The following is a 17,596-nucleotide window of genomic DNA, read 5'->3' on the forward strand; positions in this document are numbered from 1 at the left end:
TACTTGATTCCAAAACAGCCGTTGTGTTTGTGAAGAGGATAGGTGGGAAAGGGCATTTATATAATTCCACGGTGAAAACAGTTTTCTCTCCACAATTTTCCTCCCGATTTGGGAGGATGCAAATTGTGGGCCCGGGAGAGAAAATTTTCTCTCGGGTTTTCCATCCTCAGCATGCCAAACAGTGGAAAACACTGTTTTTCACCCTATTTTCCTCCCTTTGTTTTCCATCCTCGCTATTATCCCCCCAACCAAACACAGTATTAAATACCCCCAAACTTTGGCAAAAGTGACCTTAAACAACTCTTCATAGAGGCAAAACTCACTTCTTTATTTTCTTTCTTAATTTTTGAATAAAGAATAAATAGTTTATCTTCTCAGATGTTCCATATGTGTTACCATAAAAGGCCATGCAATATATGGCTTTGTATCCCAACTTCCAAATTATAAGAACATTTATGGGAGTAAAAGAAGCTATGGATGTAAATGGTATGGGGAGACTTGTGGTGATGATGATATTAATGCTAATCAATCACACCTATGTTAATTGTAGTGCAAACGAGTGATCGTCTTCTCTCATCTTCTCTCCATCCTCAACCTCCTTCTCTCCCTCCCTCTGCATCTCCTATTAATTATGCTCATCTCTCTCCCCATCAAAGTAATTTATCCCACAAAAACTTTATACTTAAAAGAATAACTATCACGTCAAGGGTGCATGGTTGTAATTTTTATTAAAATTTAGAACCACTTTATTATAATGAATAGGCACAACTTCAAGTATTCAACCATTAGTCCATTAACTCAAACGCCATCAAAGTTTGGCAAAAGTCACCTCAACTCTAAAAGAAAAATCCACCTTTTTTTGTTTGTTTTTTTTTTTTTTTTTTCCTATTTTTTCGTTTTTGAATAAAAAATTAATGGTCTTACTTTTTGAGCTTTTGCATATATACGTTATAAAAGGTTTAAACCCTCTAATATATACATATAACTTTGTATCCAACTTCCAAATGTCAAAAAGTTTTAGAAGAGTGAAGGAAGTTATGGAAGCAAATGGTATGAGGAGGTTTATGTTTATGATAATGGTATTGATATTCATTATACCTACCTTAGTTGTAGTTCAAGCAAAACTCCATTCCCATCCTCCTTCCTTTATTTTTCCTTCTGGATTTCGCCTAGCTCTTCTCTCTTCCCCTCAGAGTGATGCTTTGAATGTTGAAAAGTTATCAAAGTCAAAACCGCTATGCTATGTGATGTGTGCTACAAAATGCGTGCAATTTCAAAGAAATGACATCCTTTTCGATAAGAACTGTTATCACCATTTTGTGGGTGATAAATGTAAACTTCGTGGATAGCTTTGATAGCTATTGAAAAACATCAATTTAGGATGAGGATCTCATCCTAAATTGATGTTTTTTGATGACGTCGATTACCGTCACCAATGGGTCACACCGTACTCGCGACTCGAATTGAACCTGCACGACGAAACAAACTAAAGAATCCTTCAGAGAGCACCGGTGTGGTGCCGGCCAAAGACTCTCCGACGGTCAAGTTAGACTTCCTCTGTTTTACTTAGTGCGTTAGAGAGGGTTCATAAAAGCATACCTCGATTTCTGTGGGTATTACGCCTTTTATAGTTATAAGGGGTTGACTTTCCCTTTTTGGTTCTCACATCTTTTCAATGTGGGACTCTATTCCCAATTCTTCCAAACGTGGTGAGCAAGGATTCTCATTACCGGATCATGGGCCCTTGCTGCGTCAGTAGTGATGGGCCTCCAAAGCTGGGACCATACCTACGCAGGCCCAAGAGACCCAATCCGTCAGGCCCATTAAGGTAAGCCCACCATACCCAATATTTTATCATCTTCAGTTGCCCCCTTCACCCCGATGATCCGTCACCTTTAAGGTCAAAGGATCAGTGGGGTGACGGTCCTTACATATGGATATGACGGATTCATGCAAAGTAGAACGACGGTCCTAGCTGGATCATCCCGTCAAAGGAAGAATCATCCAGTTGACGGATACATGGCAGGTACAAATCTGTTGGTACGTACTGACAGGTTGTCAGCATTTATTAAGCATGCCACGTGTCACTCTCTGAATGGTCGTTGTATAGGATCGAAGCGTCGCTTCGTCTTCCGTGCACTTCCTATATATATAAGGCGCCTCACTCTTTCATTTTTCAATTTTCACTCAGAAAACACTTGTCAGAGCGAAGCCGTCAACCCTGTCAGAGCAAAGCCGTCAACCTTATCTGTGCAATCCGTCGAGGGCGAATACTCGCTGATTACACCAACCGTCACCTGTCCTCTGCTAAGTTTGGTAAGTGCTTCTAATTTACTATAGTCAAGTTACATTCTCTTCCATGCATTGTTGTTAGGCTTTCCATACCCGTCAACACTTTCAAACCCGTCGGTCTTAGGTTTTATTGTCAATTGTAGGAAATGTCTAGTGCGTCAAGTAACCAGTCGGTGGTTCGTGATGGGACGGAATACGAGGATGTATACCCGTCCGGTCATAAAGACCAAGAGAGCCCCGGCGAAAGTAGGAGTCCGTCTGCCTCCTCTTCATCCTCAACAAATGAGGATGTGGAGATAGTCGAAGTAGAGGGTTCCGATGATGACGGGGATCAACAACTGGAGTCCGTTGTAGGCGCTGATGGACTAAGGCAGTTCATCATGTTGCCAGAGTGGACTGTTCATAGGTTTACATCCGTCATCAGGGAGAGACATTTCAGCACCTTCAGGACCAACTTCCAAATCCCAGACTATGTCTCCATCCGTCTACCGTATGTGTCGGAGAAGTGTTATTACGAAGGGGTAGACGGTGTAGGAGTGTATGAACAGGCATTGAAGGCTGGACTTCGATTCCCGCTTTCTACCCTTCATAGGGAACTCTTGCAGTATCTGGGGTTGTCCGTCACCCAGATATCCCCTAACGCCTGGAGGGTCTTCATAGCCATGGAGATTCTCTACGGTGCAATGTCAAACGGGGAAAGGAAATTGACGGTCCGTGAATTTCTTCACTGTTACCGTCCAGACGAGATTTCTGGATCAAGGGGGATGTACAGTTTTGCCAGTCGGAGCCCCTTGTTGAAGGTGATCTTTGAGACCCCAGACTCAAATAGAGACTGGAAGAGTCGGTACTTCTTCCTGGAGGGTGATAGATGGATGAACCATCCAGGGGAGACGGAGTTCATGCCCGTCGACACAACTTGGGCAGTTATAAATCAGACACGTATGCATCCGTCTAAATTTTGTGTTGCTTTTCATATCCGTCCAGTTATATGTGTATATCTTGATCATCTTTCTTTGCAGGTAGACGGCGCCCACAAGTCAGCCTCGAGGAGTTTAGCTTCCTTGAAAAGGTTTGCAAGAAGACTACGCCGGAGGAAAGGACTTGGGCGAAGTTGGTGAACCCGAGGACCATACATTGGTACTGCGACGGTCCTGAGCCCACCCAAGAAGCGATAAGATACGACGAGCGAGTTCACAAACGTAAGCCCGTCAACTTTACTTTGTCATTTACTTTGCTTTATTTTGTTTTAATTTCATCCGTCATTATTTGCAGAGATGGATGACGCAAAGAGGAGGGCTTTGATCAAGTCCCAAGCCGTCAAAAAGAGGGAATCCGGCGAGGAGGTTCCTAAGGCATCAGCTTCAATCCCTAAAAGGAAACTGACGACAAAATCCGACCGTCCCTTTAAGCAACCAAAGGTCTCTCTTGAACCTGTGGTTGGCTTAATGGCTGAGGGTAACAAGGCCGTCACCCCAGCGAAGCAGGGGAAGGGCAAAGGATTGATGGCGGTCCCAGACGGTAAGCAAGAGAGACCCCCTTCCCTTCTTCGTGATGACTCCAAGTATGCATTAGAGAAACTGTCGTCCATCATCACGGCAGAAGACTATGAAGACCTGGGAAACCATTCGACGGAGGCCATGGGGGAGACGGGCCTCTTCGCCGTCGCTCAGGTTGGTTATGTTTGTCAAATAAGTTTTTGTTTTTCATTCTTCCTGTTACTTACATTATGTGACGGTCTCTTTTCTACTTGCAGTCCTTGGTCATGATGAAGGGACTACTTGACCGGTGTCTCAACCGTGAGAGTAGCTTGGACCGGGTGCGCGCGAAGGCGCAGCAGACGGAGGAAGAGCTCGGACAACTTCAGAGATGGAGGTCTAAGATGGTGAAGAAGCTGGAACTTTCTGAGCAGGCGAGGAAGGAGCTTGAGGAGAAGACGGCCACTTCGCTGACGGTCATAGAGAACAAAGAAGCTGAGATAAAACAACTCAAAGAAGAGATCCGTCAGGCTAAAGTGGCAGCCGTCGAGGAGTACCGATGCTCGGAGTCCTGTTTGGGCGAGCTGTCGGACTCCTTCCTCCAAGGATTCGATGATTCCCTCCGTCAAGTCAAGAAGGCTTATCCAGAGCTGGACTTGACAATGGTCAAACTTGAGGACCAAGCCCAGACTTCTGCCCTCCCCGTCGCCTCCGAAAATACGGAGGACCTTTTTGGAGACGGTGCTGCTCAGGGAGACGGAGAGTCCGCCCCGTCGAAGGATGTCCCAGATGCTGAAGAAAAGAAAGATTGATGCATATGTACTTTATTTTGTGAACAATCCGTCTTTCTTTTTTATTCATTTTTTAAGACAAACCGTCCCCTTTTTTTTTGTATTGAACATTTGCCTTTGGGGCTTTTGGCTTAAAAGTTCACATGCTTTTTATAATTGTTTGGTGCTCTGTTTAAAACTCCGTCTACCTTCTTGAGGGATTATTTTTGTGAGAATATTTGTTAATCTGTGATTATCCGTCCACATTGCAGACTTGTTATCTTGTGTTGATTGAGCTTTTACATCGGTGAGGATTTTCCTTCTCCGTCTGTTTTGAGGGGTTTATTATGCGGACCGTCCACTTTGTGGCGTTGTTCATCACTTTTAAATATATCGCGTATTTAACGGACTTGTAGATAATTTTAACGTAGCCAGTATACGTCCACTTTGCGAAAACGTCCATCTATTGTATCCGTTCACCTTGGGACTTTATTTCATGTAGGACGGTCCGTCAATCTCAAGGACTTTATTTCATGTATTTCAACATCTTAGTGATCTGTCCACTTTGTGGACTAATTGCATCACCTTTGTGATCCGTCCACTTTGTGGACCTATGTCACATCACCTAAGTAGTCCGTCCACCTTGGTGGACTTATGTTTCATCACCTTAGTGATCCGTCCACTTTGTGGACTCATATTTCATCACTTTAGTGATCCGTCCACTTTGTGGACTTTTGTTTCATCACCTTAGCGATCTGTCCACTTTGTGGACTTATGTTTCACTACCTTAGTGATCCGTCCACTTGGTGGACTCATATTTCATCACCTTAGTGATCCGTCCACTTTGTGGACTTTTGTTTCATCACCTTAGCGATCTGTCCACTTTGTGGACTTATGTTTCACTACCTTAGTGATCCGTCCACTTGGTGGACTCATATTTCATCACCTTAGTGATCCGTCCACTTTGTGGACTTTTGTTTCATCACCTTAGTGATCCGTCCACTTTGTGGACTTTTGTTTCATCACCTTAGTGATCCGTCCACTTTGTGGACTTGTTTCATCACCTTAGTGATCCGTCCACTTTGTGGACTTGTTTCATCACCTTAGTGATCCGTCCACTTTGTGGACTTTTGTTTTATCACCTTAGTGATCCGTCCACTTTGTGGACTTTTGTTTCATCACCTTAGTGATCCGTCCACTTTGTGGACTTTTGTTTCATCACCTTAGTGATCCGTCCACTTTGTGGACTTGTTTCATCACCTTAGTGATCCGTCCACTTTGTGGACTTGTTTCATCACCTTAGTGATCCGTCCACTTTGTGGACTTTTGTTTTATCACCTTAGTGATCCGTCCACTTTGTGGACTTTTGTTTTATCACCTTAGTGATCCGTCCACTTTGTGGACTTTTGTTTCATCACCTTAGTGATCCGTCCACTTTGTGGACTCAGGGTGATCGTCCCTGTAGGACGATCCGTCCATCTTGTGGACTTCATATTGTATCCGTCCATCTTGTGGACTTATGGTTATCATCCATGTAGGATGATCCGTCCACCTTGTGGACGTAGTGGGATCGTCCCTGTAGGATAATCCGTCCATCTTGCGGACTTCTATCGTTTCCGTTAACTTTTGTGGGCAATTGCAATGACATACATTCAAGTAGAAGATCAAAAATTGCATCTGATTGTAGAATGCGTAAAGGAAAAGTGCCTGCCCCCTTGGGCTTAAAAAAGGCACGACAATATTGTAGCAAAAATAGTTAAACAGTGCCAATAAAAGTTAATAATTCCCAAAAAGTCTTAAAAGAGAAACTGGTTGTCGTGTCGCTATCACTGGTAGTATTTCCTCAAGTGCTCGGCATTCCACGGATGCGGTAGCTTTTCTCCGTCTATTGTCTCCAGGTGGTATGTCCCTTTCCTTTTCCACGACGTAACTCTGTAGGGTCCTTCCCAGTTGGGGCCGAGTTTTCCTTGTGTAGGGTCTCTAGTTGTACCCATGACCCTCCTGAGTACGAGGTCTCCAACTTGGAAGCTTCTTTGTCGGACCCGGGAGTTGAAATGTTTGGACATGCGATCCTGGTATCTAGCGATCCTCTGTTCTGCTTCCGACCTGACCTCGTCTATAAGGTCCAGCTGTAGCCTCATGGATTCGTCATTCCTTCCCTCGTCGTGGTTGTGAACCCTGTAGCTCGTGAGCCCAACTTCCGCTGGGATGACTGCCTCGCTCCCGTAGGTCAGTCGAAACGGTGTCTCTCCTGTCGGAGTCCTCGCCGTTGTCCTATATGCCCACAGTATGCTTGGCAGTTCTTCTGGCCATATGCCCTTTGCCCCCTCGAGCCGAGTTTTGATAATCTTTAGCAAGGATCGGTTTGTGACCTCAACCTGACCGTTAGCCTGAGGATGGGCGGGGGATGAGTAGTGGTTTTTTATTCCTAGTTGTGAGCAGAAATCACGGAAGGGGCCGTTATCGAACTGCCTCCCGTTATCTGAGACAAGGACTCTAGGAATACCAAACCTACATACTATGTTCCGCCAGACAAAACTTCTAATGTTCTTTTCTGTAATGGTGGCCAAGGCTTCCGCTTCTACCCATTTCGTGAAGTAGTCAATGCCCACTACCAAGAACTTTAGCTGCCTTATCGCCGTTGGGAAAGGTCCCATGATGTCCAGTCCCCACTGAGCGAACGGCCATGGAGCCGTTATGGGGGTCAGCTCTTCAGCTGGCTGTCCGATAAAATTGCTGAACCTCTGGCATTTGTCGCATCTTTTAACATAGGACTCAGCATCCTTTTGCATGGTCGGCCAGTAATAACCAGCTCGTAACAGCTTGTGCACCAACGACCGCGATCCAGAATGGTTCCCGCATATTCCTTCGTGTACTTCCCTCATCACGTAGTCTGCCTCTTCAATCCCGAGACATCTTAGGTAAGGACGGGAGAAACCTCTCTTGTAAAGAATGTCTTTTATCAAGACGAACCTTGCCGCTCGGACTTTTAGCTTTCTCGCTGCCTCCTTCTCCTCAGGCAATATCCCGTCCTTTAAGTATGAAGCTATCGGCGTAGTCCAGTTTCTTTCGGAGCGTATCTCCTGCATGTTGTCGGGGTCTATTAGCGGAAAGATTTGAACAAAGGGAAGTACATTACCCAGTGTTATCATGTGTTCTGCTGAAGCGGCTTTGGCTAGCCGATCAGCGAGCTCGTTGTCTCCCCTGGGGATCTGGACGAACGTTGCTTTTATCCCGTCGACTCTAGCCCTCACTTGATCGAGATATCTCTTCAACCTTTCCCCTTTGCATTCATAATCTCCGTTTACTTGATTGGTCACGACTTGAGAGTCGCAATGCACGACCACACTTTCAGCTCCGGCGGCTTTGGCTAGGTCGAGTCCTGCTGCTACCGCTTCGTATTCTGCTTCATTGTTGGTAATGGGGAAGTCGAGACGGACCATACATTCAATCTTGTCTCCTTCAGGTGACAGCAATACTATGCCGGCTCCTCCAACTCGCTTATTGGATGATCCGTCGGTGTAGATGTTCCACTGAGGGGGTTCTTCTGCCCCCTTGTCCGCGTCATGCGTAAACTCAGCTATGAAGTCGGCTACAGCTTGTCCTTTGATGGCCACACGTGGACGATACTTGATGTCAAACTCACTCAATTCTATTGCCCACAGCGTCAGTCGACCTGCGGCCTCAGGATTACTTAGTGCCCTTCGCAAGGGCTTGTCGGTCACTACGTTCACGGTATGGGCTTGAAAGTAGGGCTTGAGCTTGCGAGCCGCCGTGACCAACGCAAAAGCGAGTTTCTCCATAGGTTGGTATCTTTCCTCGGCACCGCGGAGCGCCCGGCTGGCGTAGTACACGGGCTTCTGTGCCCTGTCCTCCTCTCTGATTAAGGCAGCGCTGACGGCCACCGGGGAGACGGCCAAATAGAGGAAGAGCTCTTCACCTGGTTGCGAGGGGCTCAGTAGAGGTGGTGAAGATAGATAGGTTTTTAACTCCTCGAATGCTCGTTGACACTCGTCCGTCCACTCGAATGACTTTTTCAATGTTCGGAAGAAAGGTAAACATTTGTCCGTCGCTCTCGACACGAATCTATTTAATGCCGCTACCTTGCCGTTAAGGCTCTGTACTTCCTTCACGTTTCTCGGGGGGGCCATCTCCATTATGGCTCGGATTTTGTCCGGGTTAGCTTCAATCCCCCTTTGAGATACCATGAATCCTAGGAATTTTCCTGCCGTTACACCAAACGCGCACTTTCCTGGATTGAGCTTCATGTTGTAGGATCGGAGTGTGCCGAATGTTTCCTTGAGATCTTCCAAATGGTCTTCCTCCTTCCGGCTCTTCACCAGCATGTCGTCGACATAAACTTGGACGTTCCTCCCGATTTGCTGTGCGAACATCTTGTTCATTAGTCTCTGGTATGTTGCCCCTGCATTCTTCAGACCGAATGGCATTACTTTGTAACAGAAGAGACCTTGACTGGTTACAAACGAAGTCTTCTCCTGGTCGTCCTCGTGCATGCGGATCTGGTTATAACCCGAGAAAGCATCCATGAAGCTTAGCAATTGGTGTTGAGCTGTCGAGTCCACTAGTATGTCGACCCTTGGGAGGGGATAGCTATCTTTGGGGCATGCTTTGTTAAGATCGGTGAAGTCCACGCACATCCGCCATTTGCCACTCGTTTTCTTCACCATTACCACATTCGCCAGCCAATCGGGGTAGTAGACTTCCCTGATAAAGCTTGCATCTTGGAGTTTGCGGACCTCTTCCGCTATTGCTTGGTCTCGCTCCGGGGCGAATACTCTCTTCTTTTGTCGGACGGGTGGGAACGAGGGCAACACATTCAACTTATGTACCATGACCGAGGGATCAATTCCTGGCATATCGTCATGGCTCCAAGCGAACACATCCTTATTGCTCCTCAAGAAAGCTACGAGCTCTTGACGGATTGCGGGTTTGACAAGCGTTCCGATCCTGGTAGTTCGATCTGAATTGGAACTGTCAAGAACTATCTCCTCTAGCTTCTCAGTAGGTTCTGCCGTTGTTCGGTGTTCTTCTATGTTCAAGGCCTGGATCTGGTCTTCCACCTCCATCATAGCTACGTAGCATTCTCGTGCGGCAATTTGGCTTCCGCGTAGCTCTCCTACCCCATACTCCGTTGGGAACTTGATCATCAGGTGGTATGTTGATGTTGCCGCCTTCCACGAGTTGAGAGTGGGCCGTCCAATAATAGCATTGTAGGCTGACGAGCAATCGACCACCAGGAATGTTACGTCCTTAGTGATTTGTTGGGGGTAGTCTCCTACCGTCACCGGTAACGTGACGGCGCCCAAAGGGAATATCCTACTCCCCCCGAAGCCAACGAGCGGGGCGTTTGTCGGTATTAGCAGTTCTCTATCAATCCTCATTTGTTGGAATGCCGGATAATACATGATGTCGGCCGAACTACCGTTGTCGACCAACACCCGGTGGATGTTGTAGTCGCCTGCCCGCAAGGTGACGACGAGTGCATCGTCGTGTGGATGGTGTAGGCGTCTTGCATCCTCCTCCGAGAACCCGATAATGGGGCCTTCCCTTCTAGCCATCTTTGGTACCGTGCCCGCCAGCTGGACATTCTGTACCATCCGAAGGTACGTTTTGCGAGCCTTTTTGGACGACCCGGCCGCAGTTGTTCCTCCAATTATCATCCTTATGTCCCCTATTGGGGGCCTTGGCCGCTCGTTTTCTCGACGGGGGTGTTGTTCTTGTTGGGGTTGATCCATTCTTTCCTTGCTGACGAACTTCTTCAGCTTTCCTTGTCGGATAAGGTTTTCGATTTGTTGCTTCAAGTCGTAACAATCGGCAGTGTCGTGACCATGGTCACGGTGGAAGCGGCAATATTTGTCTCTTGACCTTTTGTTGGGATCACTCTTCAGCTTTCCCGGAAACGTCAGGGATCCTTCGTCCTTAATCTGCATTAGGACTTGGTCTATCGGAGCGGTCAACGGGGTGAAACTTGTGAACCTTCCACCCATGGGTTTTGGACGTCTCTCGTCCCTTCGATCTCCCATCCGTCCTTTTTTTCGCCCCTGGTCCTATCGGGGATCCTCTTGTCTGTCTCTTTTCTTCGGTCTGTCTTCTCTTGCTAGTAGAGCGTCTTCAGCGTTCATATACTTGGTGGCCCTGTAAAGCACCTCCGACATTGTCTTTGGGTCGTTTTTGTATAGGGAGAACAAAAACTTACCCCCCTTCAGCCCGTTTGTGAACGCGGCCACCAATATTTTGTCGTCGGCTTCGTCGATCGTGAGCGCTTCTTTGTTGAAGCGTGATATGTAGGCCCGTAACGTCTCCTCCTCTCTCTGCTTGATGTTCATCAGACAAGCCGTGGATTTCTTGTACCGATGTCCTCCAATGAAGTGTGTAGTGAACTGAGCGCTCAGCTCTCTGAAGGTGCCGATGGAGTTTGGTGTCAGGCGGCTGAACCAAATCCTTGCCGCGCCCTTCAGGGTTGTAGGGAATGCCCTACACATAATTGCGTCCGCCACTCCCTGGAGGTGCATCAGGGTCTTGAAGGTCTCTAGGTGATCGAGGGGGTCCTTGACTCCGTCATAACTGTCCATGCTCGGCATGCGGAACTTACTCGGCAGGGGGAAGGAGTTGACGGACGCCGTAAATGGCGAGTCAGTCCGGTTGACAAGGTCGTCAAGATCGCTGGACACTCGCCCCTTGAGAGCGTTCATCAGGACTTCCATCTGTTCCTTCATCGCCTGCATCTCTGCGATGATGGGCTGTGGAGCTGTGTCCGTCACTGAGGGGATGCTAGCGTCCCATCGCACTTGTTTGCTCGGTGCGTTGCTCTCCTGCGGTCCGTCATTATTTCTCCTCTCCGCACTGTTCCCTTCTTGATCTCCCTGGCTATTCACGGCTGCACTCTTTTGATTCAGCTGTTCCGTCAGGTCGTGGTTTTGTTTGGTGAGGCGCTCCACAGCTGCGGCGAGCGTCTTGACCTGTCTCTCAAGGGCAGTCGTAGGAGCTTCTTCTTGGACGTCATTTGTGGTTGCCATCGAGCGCGTGAGTACCATGTAACTCCTTTATCTAGGAAATGTTACCGTACCCGGTCGTCGACTTCCCACAGACGGCGCCAACTGATGACGTCGATTACCGTCACCAATGGGTCACACCGTACTCGCGACTCGAATTGAACCTGCACGACGAAACAAACTAAAGAATCCTTCAGAGAGCACCGGTGTGGTGCCGGCCAAAGACTCTCCGACGGTCAAGTTAGACTTCCTCTGTTTTACTTAGTGCGTTAGAGAGGGTTCATAAAAGCATACCTCGATTTCTGTGGGTATTACGCCTTTTATAGTGATAAGGGGTTGACTTTCCCTTTTTGGTTCTCACATCTTTTCAATGTGGGACTCTATTCCCAATTCTTCCAAACGTGGTGAGCAAGGATTCTCATTACCGGATCATGGGCCCTTGCTGCGTCAGTAGTGATGGGCCTCCAAAGCTGGGACCATACCTACGCAGGCCCAAGAGACCCAATCCGTCAGGCCCATTAAGGTAAGCCCACCATACCCAATATTTTATCATCTTCATTTTTCAATAGCTTTTTAGCCCCGCATCAAGAGACGGGACAGGGATGGGGCAAGATTTTAGCCCCGCACCAAGAGGCGGGGCAAGGATGGGTTTAGACTTCTTAGACCCACCTCGCCCCGCCCCTCCTCGTCCCCACCTCGCATTGCTAAGGGTTATAATTGTAAATTTTTCATACTCTAAAACCCTACTATTTAAACAAACATATCAATATTAGCTTATTTTATTCTACCCAATATGGTTCTCTGCCTTTATTTTGTCATGTGTTATACTATGAGATTTTTTTTTGTGATTATCTTGTTAAACGCTTGGATATATTATTCAATTTTTTTTTTCTAAAAATTGATTTGATTTGATGGGATAAATTTAGTTGTAATTTCAAGTATATTTTTATTAATGAAATAGATTTCATTAAAAAAAAAATTGTACTAGATGTAGGGCAAATTAACAAAAATTAAAGTTTTACGGGATGGAGTAGGGCTTCGTGGGGCCCCAAGGGGTGAGGATGGGGTTAGAAAGTTTTCCCCGTCATGCAAAGTGAGGCGGGGATAGGGCAAGACCATGCAGGGTGATGAGGATGAAAACCCCATCATTCAGCCCCACCCCACCCCATTGCCATCCCTACTCTGAATAAGTTTTTTTTTTTTTTTTTTTTTTTTTTTTTTTTTTTTTTTTTTTTAAATATAGAAAAAGGCTATAAATATATATTACTAAGAAACAAAAGCTAAATCAGCTTGAATTACAGCAAAAATGTGTGGTGAGACTTCTATGAATAAGTAGGTAGAGATAAATATGTAGAGCTAATAAAGTACATAATTGATTATTTTCAGTCATCTACTTATAATTGATTATGTTTAGCTGTACCTATTTTCCAAAAATAGGTAGAGCTAAACATAATCAATATTATCACTTTAATTGTAGTCATTGGGGTTGTGCTTTTTCTTAGTGTAGTTGATGCATGCAACTGGTATATGGTTAAGACCAAGGTCTGAAATATATAGAAGCATTTAACTTTTGTTCTGCTTTAATGAAATGAAATTCATCCGATTCTTCATCAAACAAAAAAAAACTTTGGGTATTCTAAATTTTATTTTGTACTGTTTGTTTCGACAATAATGTTTTCTAAAAAATGAATTAATTTTCAAAAAAATATTTTCTATAATTTTATTTCATTTTCTTATATTTGATATTAACCTTAAATAAGTTAAAAAAAATAATCTTCTAACTTCTCTTATTTAGATTACTATGTGATACTCATCAAAAAAAAAAAAAAAAAAAGTTACTGTGAAATAAAGTTATTTTCCAAATAAATTTAGTGAATAACAATCTCTAAAAATAAATCATGTTTCTTCTGTTGATCAAAGATAGTTATTATTTGGTACTCATTTTTTCTAATACTACCAAACCTTGAAAAACATGAAAATTTATTTTTACACAAAATTTTCTATTGAAACAAACGGAGCAGATGGTGAAGTAGTTTTACATCAAAAGAAGAATATTATTACTTATTTCTCATTAGTTCGTCCTCAGTTTTATTATTTTTTTTTTTTAAAAAAAAAAATGCGTTACAAGTGTACTAGAGTATAGTAAGAGAAAGTCAATGAGATGTAATAATGCTTTTATCACTACAAAAACTCATTTCATATGCGCTCCTGGAAATGTAATTCCTTCAGAAATTACAGGTAATATGCTTTAATAATAACTATATTATTATTATAGGTATCTATTTCTCTAGTGACATATTTTTAAGAATTGCAATGTGTCATCTACCGATTGAAAACATTGGGATTAGCAGTCAAGTTACACATGCATAATCTCAAGTGTGATATCCTAGATTTTATGGACTAAATGATATGAAAGTATTGCACTTGCCTATATAAGCTAAAGTCTCATATTTTTGCAAAGTATATTTAGGTTATATAAGTTTTTTTTTTTTTTTTTTTTTTGAAAAGAAGGTTATATAAGTAATTATGGGGAGTTATAAGAATCTTACTCTTAGCTATATATGTCCCAATCTTGATATTTCATTATCAAAATATGAAACTAAAATTCATTAATTAGTAAGTGCATGATTGAATAATTACAATGATCCTGGTTATATAGGAATTAAATAAGGACTCTGATAGTCAATTTGAATGGAGGGAGAGTAGAGTAGAGTCGGCCAAAATGAATAACCTATAGAAGCATTACACCTGTACAAGCATCACATGTGCACAGCACGTGATCTACTAACTAAGCCTAACATATATTTATAGAATGACTAAACGATTGTAGTTTAGCTAATAGTAATACACTAAGCTACCGTAGCTTTGGAGCTAACAGATGAATCTTCTTCTTGACTTGTTTTTTCTATTTCTTCTTCTTGCTTATCTGAAATCCAATTTCTGTTTACTATAGTATGCGTTGTGTTTGATTTTATTTTCCATTTAAAATTTGATTTTTTATCAAAAAAAGAAAAGAAGAAAAAGTGACATATGACGGACTTTTATTAATGGAGCATAAAATAAAATAAAAAGTGAGGGTGAAACGAAGAATATGACCAATCTAATCCCAACAATCAAAGAAAACATTGAAATTCCGATATATCGTGTATTATATACAAAAACAAATAAGTACAATTATTAGCTTACGTGAACACTACAATGTAAAGTCTATATTGTAGACAAAAGGATTCTTTCAATAATATTTGCCACTTTGAGAGAAAGTGTACAAGCCTTTTGCCAATGTACACTTTACATTGTATCGTTCATATAAACTAATAATTTTCCAACAAAATAAATATGCAAGTCTACACCTCAAAAGGAACTCATTTCCATTACATACATTATCTTCTTCTTGATTATCTCTCTCACAGCTTCACCAAAAACTACCTTCTCTTCATCCTCTCCATCAAAATCATCACCTACCAACAAATCATCTCCCACCAACAAATCGCCATCACATACTACCTTTCCAATTACCTCACTGACAGGCTTGATCAACACAAGTGCCACTTCCTTCATGGCATAACCCAATGCTGGTAACTCCATTACAGGCACATACCAAAGCTTCATGCACAACTTTGGTATTGGAGTCCTCTCCAACGAAGACTCTAATGTCCTTGGCGAGTTCATACTGTTTCTAAGCTCAACAAGTTGTTCTTTCCCCATGCAAAGCTTCCCTCTCTTCCCTGCATCCGTAATAACTAAACTTTGAAGCATAGGAAAGTTGGGTACGATTTGTTTCAACAAGTGATGCCTCACTGATGCAGATACTAAGCAAGATATTGTCCATACTATTTGTAACTTTAGCTCATCCTCAGCTAGAAATGATTGGAGTTCTTCTTCTTCCTCTTCACGTTCATTTACATAGGTATAACTTGATGATGAAACGTTTTCCCTACGAAAACATTTTGAGCTAAGGATTGCGCAGCTTTTGAGCTCTTCACCAAATTCAGCTTTCCACTTGAGCAATGAACTTCCACCGTTAAATTCAATCTCACTCCCTAAGGAAGGAAGCTCCAAATGCAAAGACTTTAACCCATTGAAGTTCTTCAAAATTTCATTAGGTGAATAGTACAAGAAATGGTCAGAGTTGGAGTTTACGGCATGTGTACAAGTCATGATATTGTGAAGGACTTGCAAAGGTTTGATGATTAACTTTCTGGCCAGAATCTTGAAAACCTTTCTGGACAAGCCACGCCTCCTTTTCTTGTTCCGGAAATGAGGAGGAAGAGTAACGAATATGGTGTCTATTTGATGTATGAGAGAAGCAAAGCGCTTGGAAACCAAGAGACATCGGATTAAGGTCTTAGCATCAAGCGAATTGTTCAATATGAAGAGGAGAAGCGCATCTGGAAGGCGATCAAAATGATCAACCTTCATTAGCATTCATTTGACTTCAGTTGAAGATAAGCATTTTTTTTGGTTGAATGACTTGAATCTTATGAGTGCAAATAAATAGAGGAAAAAAGTGGTTAGGATTGGAGAGAATAGAATGGTTGTAAATGGTATCCATGGTTTATTGGCATATGAAAAACAGGGGCCAGTACGCTGTTTATTTGACCAGAGCCTATGAATTTGGACACAGTTTTAGTAAAGACCAATATTATAGAAAGGATGTGCCAGAAAGGCAACAACCTTATCCTATTTTCTTATTGAAAAGAAAAAAAAAAACAACAAAAAATAGAGAAAGAAAGAACCAAAAGAAGCAATAGACAACTAGGCATTCAGAAAACTTTGACGCTGCAAATAGTTAAGCTACCTGGCATGCTCATCCTAGGATACCAAATTAGAAGGTGGGATATTGGTGGCATACTCATCTCATCCTAGGAGGCTGAGGACGGAAAATTAGGTGATATCGGGTTAAAATAGTATTACAACTCTTTTCACAACTATTACAACATGTATGCTGTGATTGGCACTAATAAAAACTGGTGTCCGAGGCAGACTAATTTAAGGGAAAATCTTGTTAGGCATTTGTTATTATACACTTTATATACACTCTCTTTGAAATTGTATTTTCAGTCAAGATTATGGAGTCGTGAAATCATATTTTCACAATTTTAATTGAGACAGTGTTTCGAAACACAATTTCTGTCTACGTGGCAGTGTGTGTATGGTGAGTGTGTAATTGGGAATGTGTGATAATCATTGATGAGGATAAAATTATGCTGGCCAGCGTGACGGTACATAACGGACAAGAGCGACGGTGAAGACCTAAAAAGAGACTGACGGCACATACTTAACAAAGGAGACGGTGAATGCCTTGCAACGGTGACGAGACGTTATTGCCGACAGCATACCTTCTAGGCTGACGGTGACCTAAGGCAAAAGGACACAAAGACGAACGTCCTGAAGGTCATAGGATATGTGTAGACTGACGGGATGCATAGACTGACGGCGTCAGTCTATGAAACGCCTATTCTACACATTTACATGTACAAATAAATAACTTGCTCCCCACGTTTCATGGAACCTAAGGACTCCTATATGGAAAGGATCCCGTAAAATACGCCCAGGAAGACTCCGATAAGGAAAAGACTTCTACTCCAAGGAAAAGAGGGTCAGCCCTCTCTACTATAAAAACCCAAGCACCCTCACAAACCAAGGTACGCGTAATTTACCCTCTCTAGCACTCTAGAGCAGTGAGAATAATTCTAATTTGACCTTCGGAGGGTACTTGGCCGGTACCACACCGGTACTCCCCGCTAGGTTATTCTTTTTCGTTGTGCAGGTGCCATTAGTGATCGTACGAGGAACGTGTGACTCATTGGTGGTATTGTTTTCGGTACCATCAGTTGGCGCCGTCTGTGGGAATCGCTTTAGCACGTTCTCGCTTTCAAGACAAGAGAGTTACATGGTACTCACTCGCTCAATGGCGACCAACAACGACATTCAGGAAGAAGAAACCCCTACAACCGCGCTTGAAAGACAAGTGAGAACGCTCGCCGCCGCCGTAGAGCGCCTCACAAAGCAAAATCACGACCTAGAAGAGCAACTGAGACAGAAG

At 43.6% G+C, this 17,596-nt stretch overlaps 2 protein-coding genes across 2 annotated transcripts; one reads left to right on the plus strand and one right to left on the minus strand.

Moving 5' to 3' along the window:
* The first annotated feature begins 3,865 nt into the window (after window positions 1-3,865).
* On the plus strand, window positions 3,866-4,714 carry LOC126724019 (uncharacterized). The gene is made up of 2 exons (XM_050428097.1): window positions 3,866-3,962; window positions 4,046-4,714. Exons 1-2 carry the CDS (start codon window positions 3,930-3,932, stop codon window positions 4,577-4,579), a joined length of 567 nt encoding a protein of 188 aa, XP_050284054.1. The 5' UTR covers window positions 3,866-3,929; the 3' UTR covers window positions 4,580-4,714.
* A 9,955-nt stretch (window positions 4,715-14,669) lies between these two features.
* Window positions 14,670-16,230, minus strand: LOC126724021 (F-box protein At4g18380-like). The gene has a single exon (XM_050428113.1). The coding sequence runs from the start codon at window positions 15,973-15,975 to the stop codon at window positions 14,902-14,904; it is 1,074 nt and encodes a 357-aa protein (XP_050284070.1). The 5' UTR covers window positions 15,976-16,230; the 3' UTR covers window positions 14,670-14,901.
* Between the last annotated feature and the right edge of the window lie 1,366 nt (window positions 16,231-17,596).

The sequence above is a fragment of the Quercus robur genome, chromosome 1 (genome assembly GCF_932294415.1).
Source record: "Quercus robur chromosome 1, dhQueRobu3.1, whole genome shotgun sequence".
Lineage (NCBI taxonomy): Eukaryota > Viridiplantae > Streptophyta > Magnoliopsida > Fagales > Fagaceae > Quercus > Quercus robur.

Coding starts and splice junctions, on each gene's coding strand:
- LOC126724019 (XM_050428097.1), top strand. CDS start 3,930: ATGGGGGAGACGGGCCTCTTCGCCGTCGCTCAG. Junction 3,963..4,045: donor GCCTCTTCGCCGTCGCTCAG/GTTGGTTATGTT, acceptor TTCTACTTGCAG/TCCTTGGTCATGATGAAGGG.
- LOC126724021 (XM_050428113.1), bottom strand. CDS start 15,975: ATGCTAATGAAGGTTGATCATTTTGATCGCCTTCCAGATGCGCTTCTC.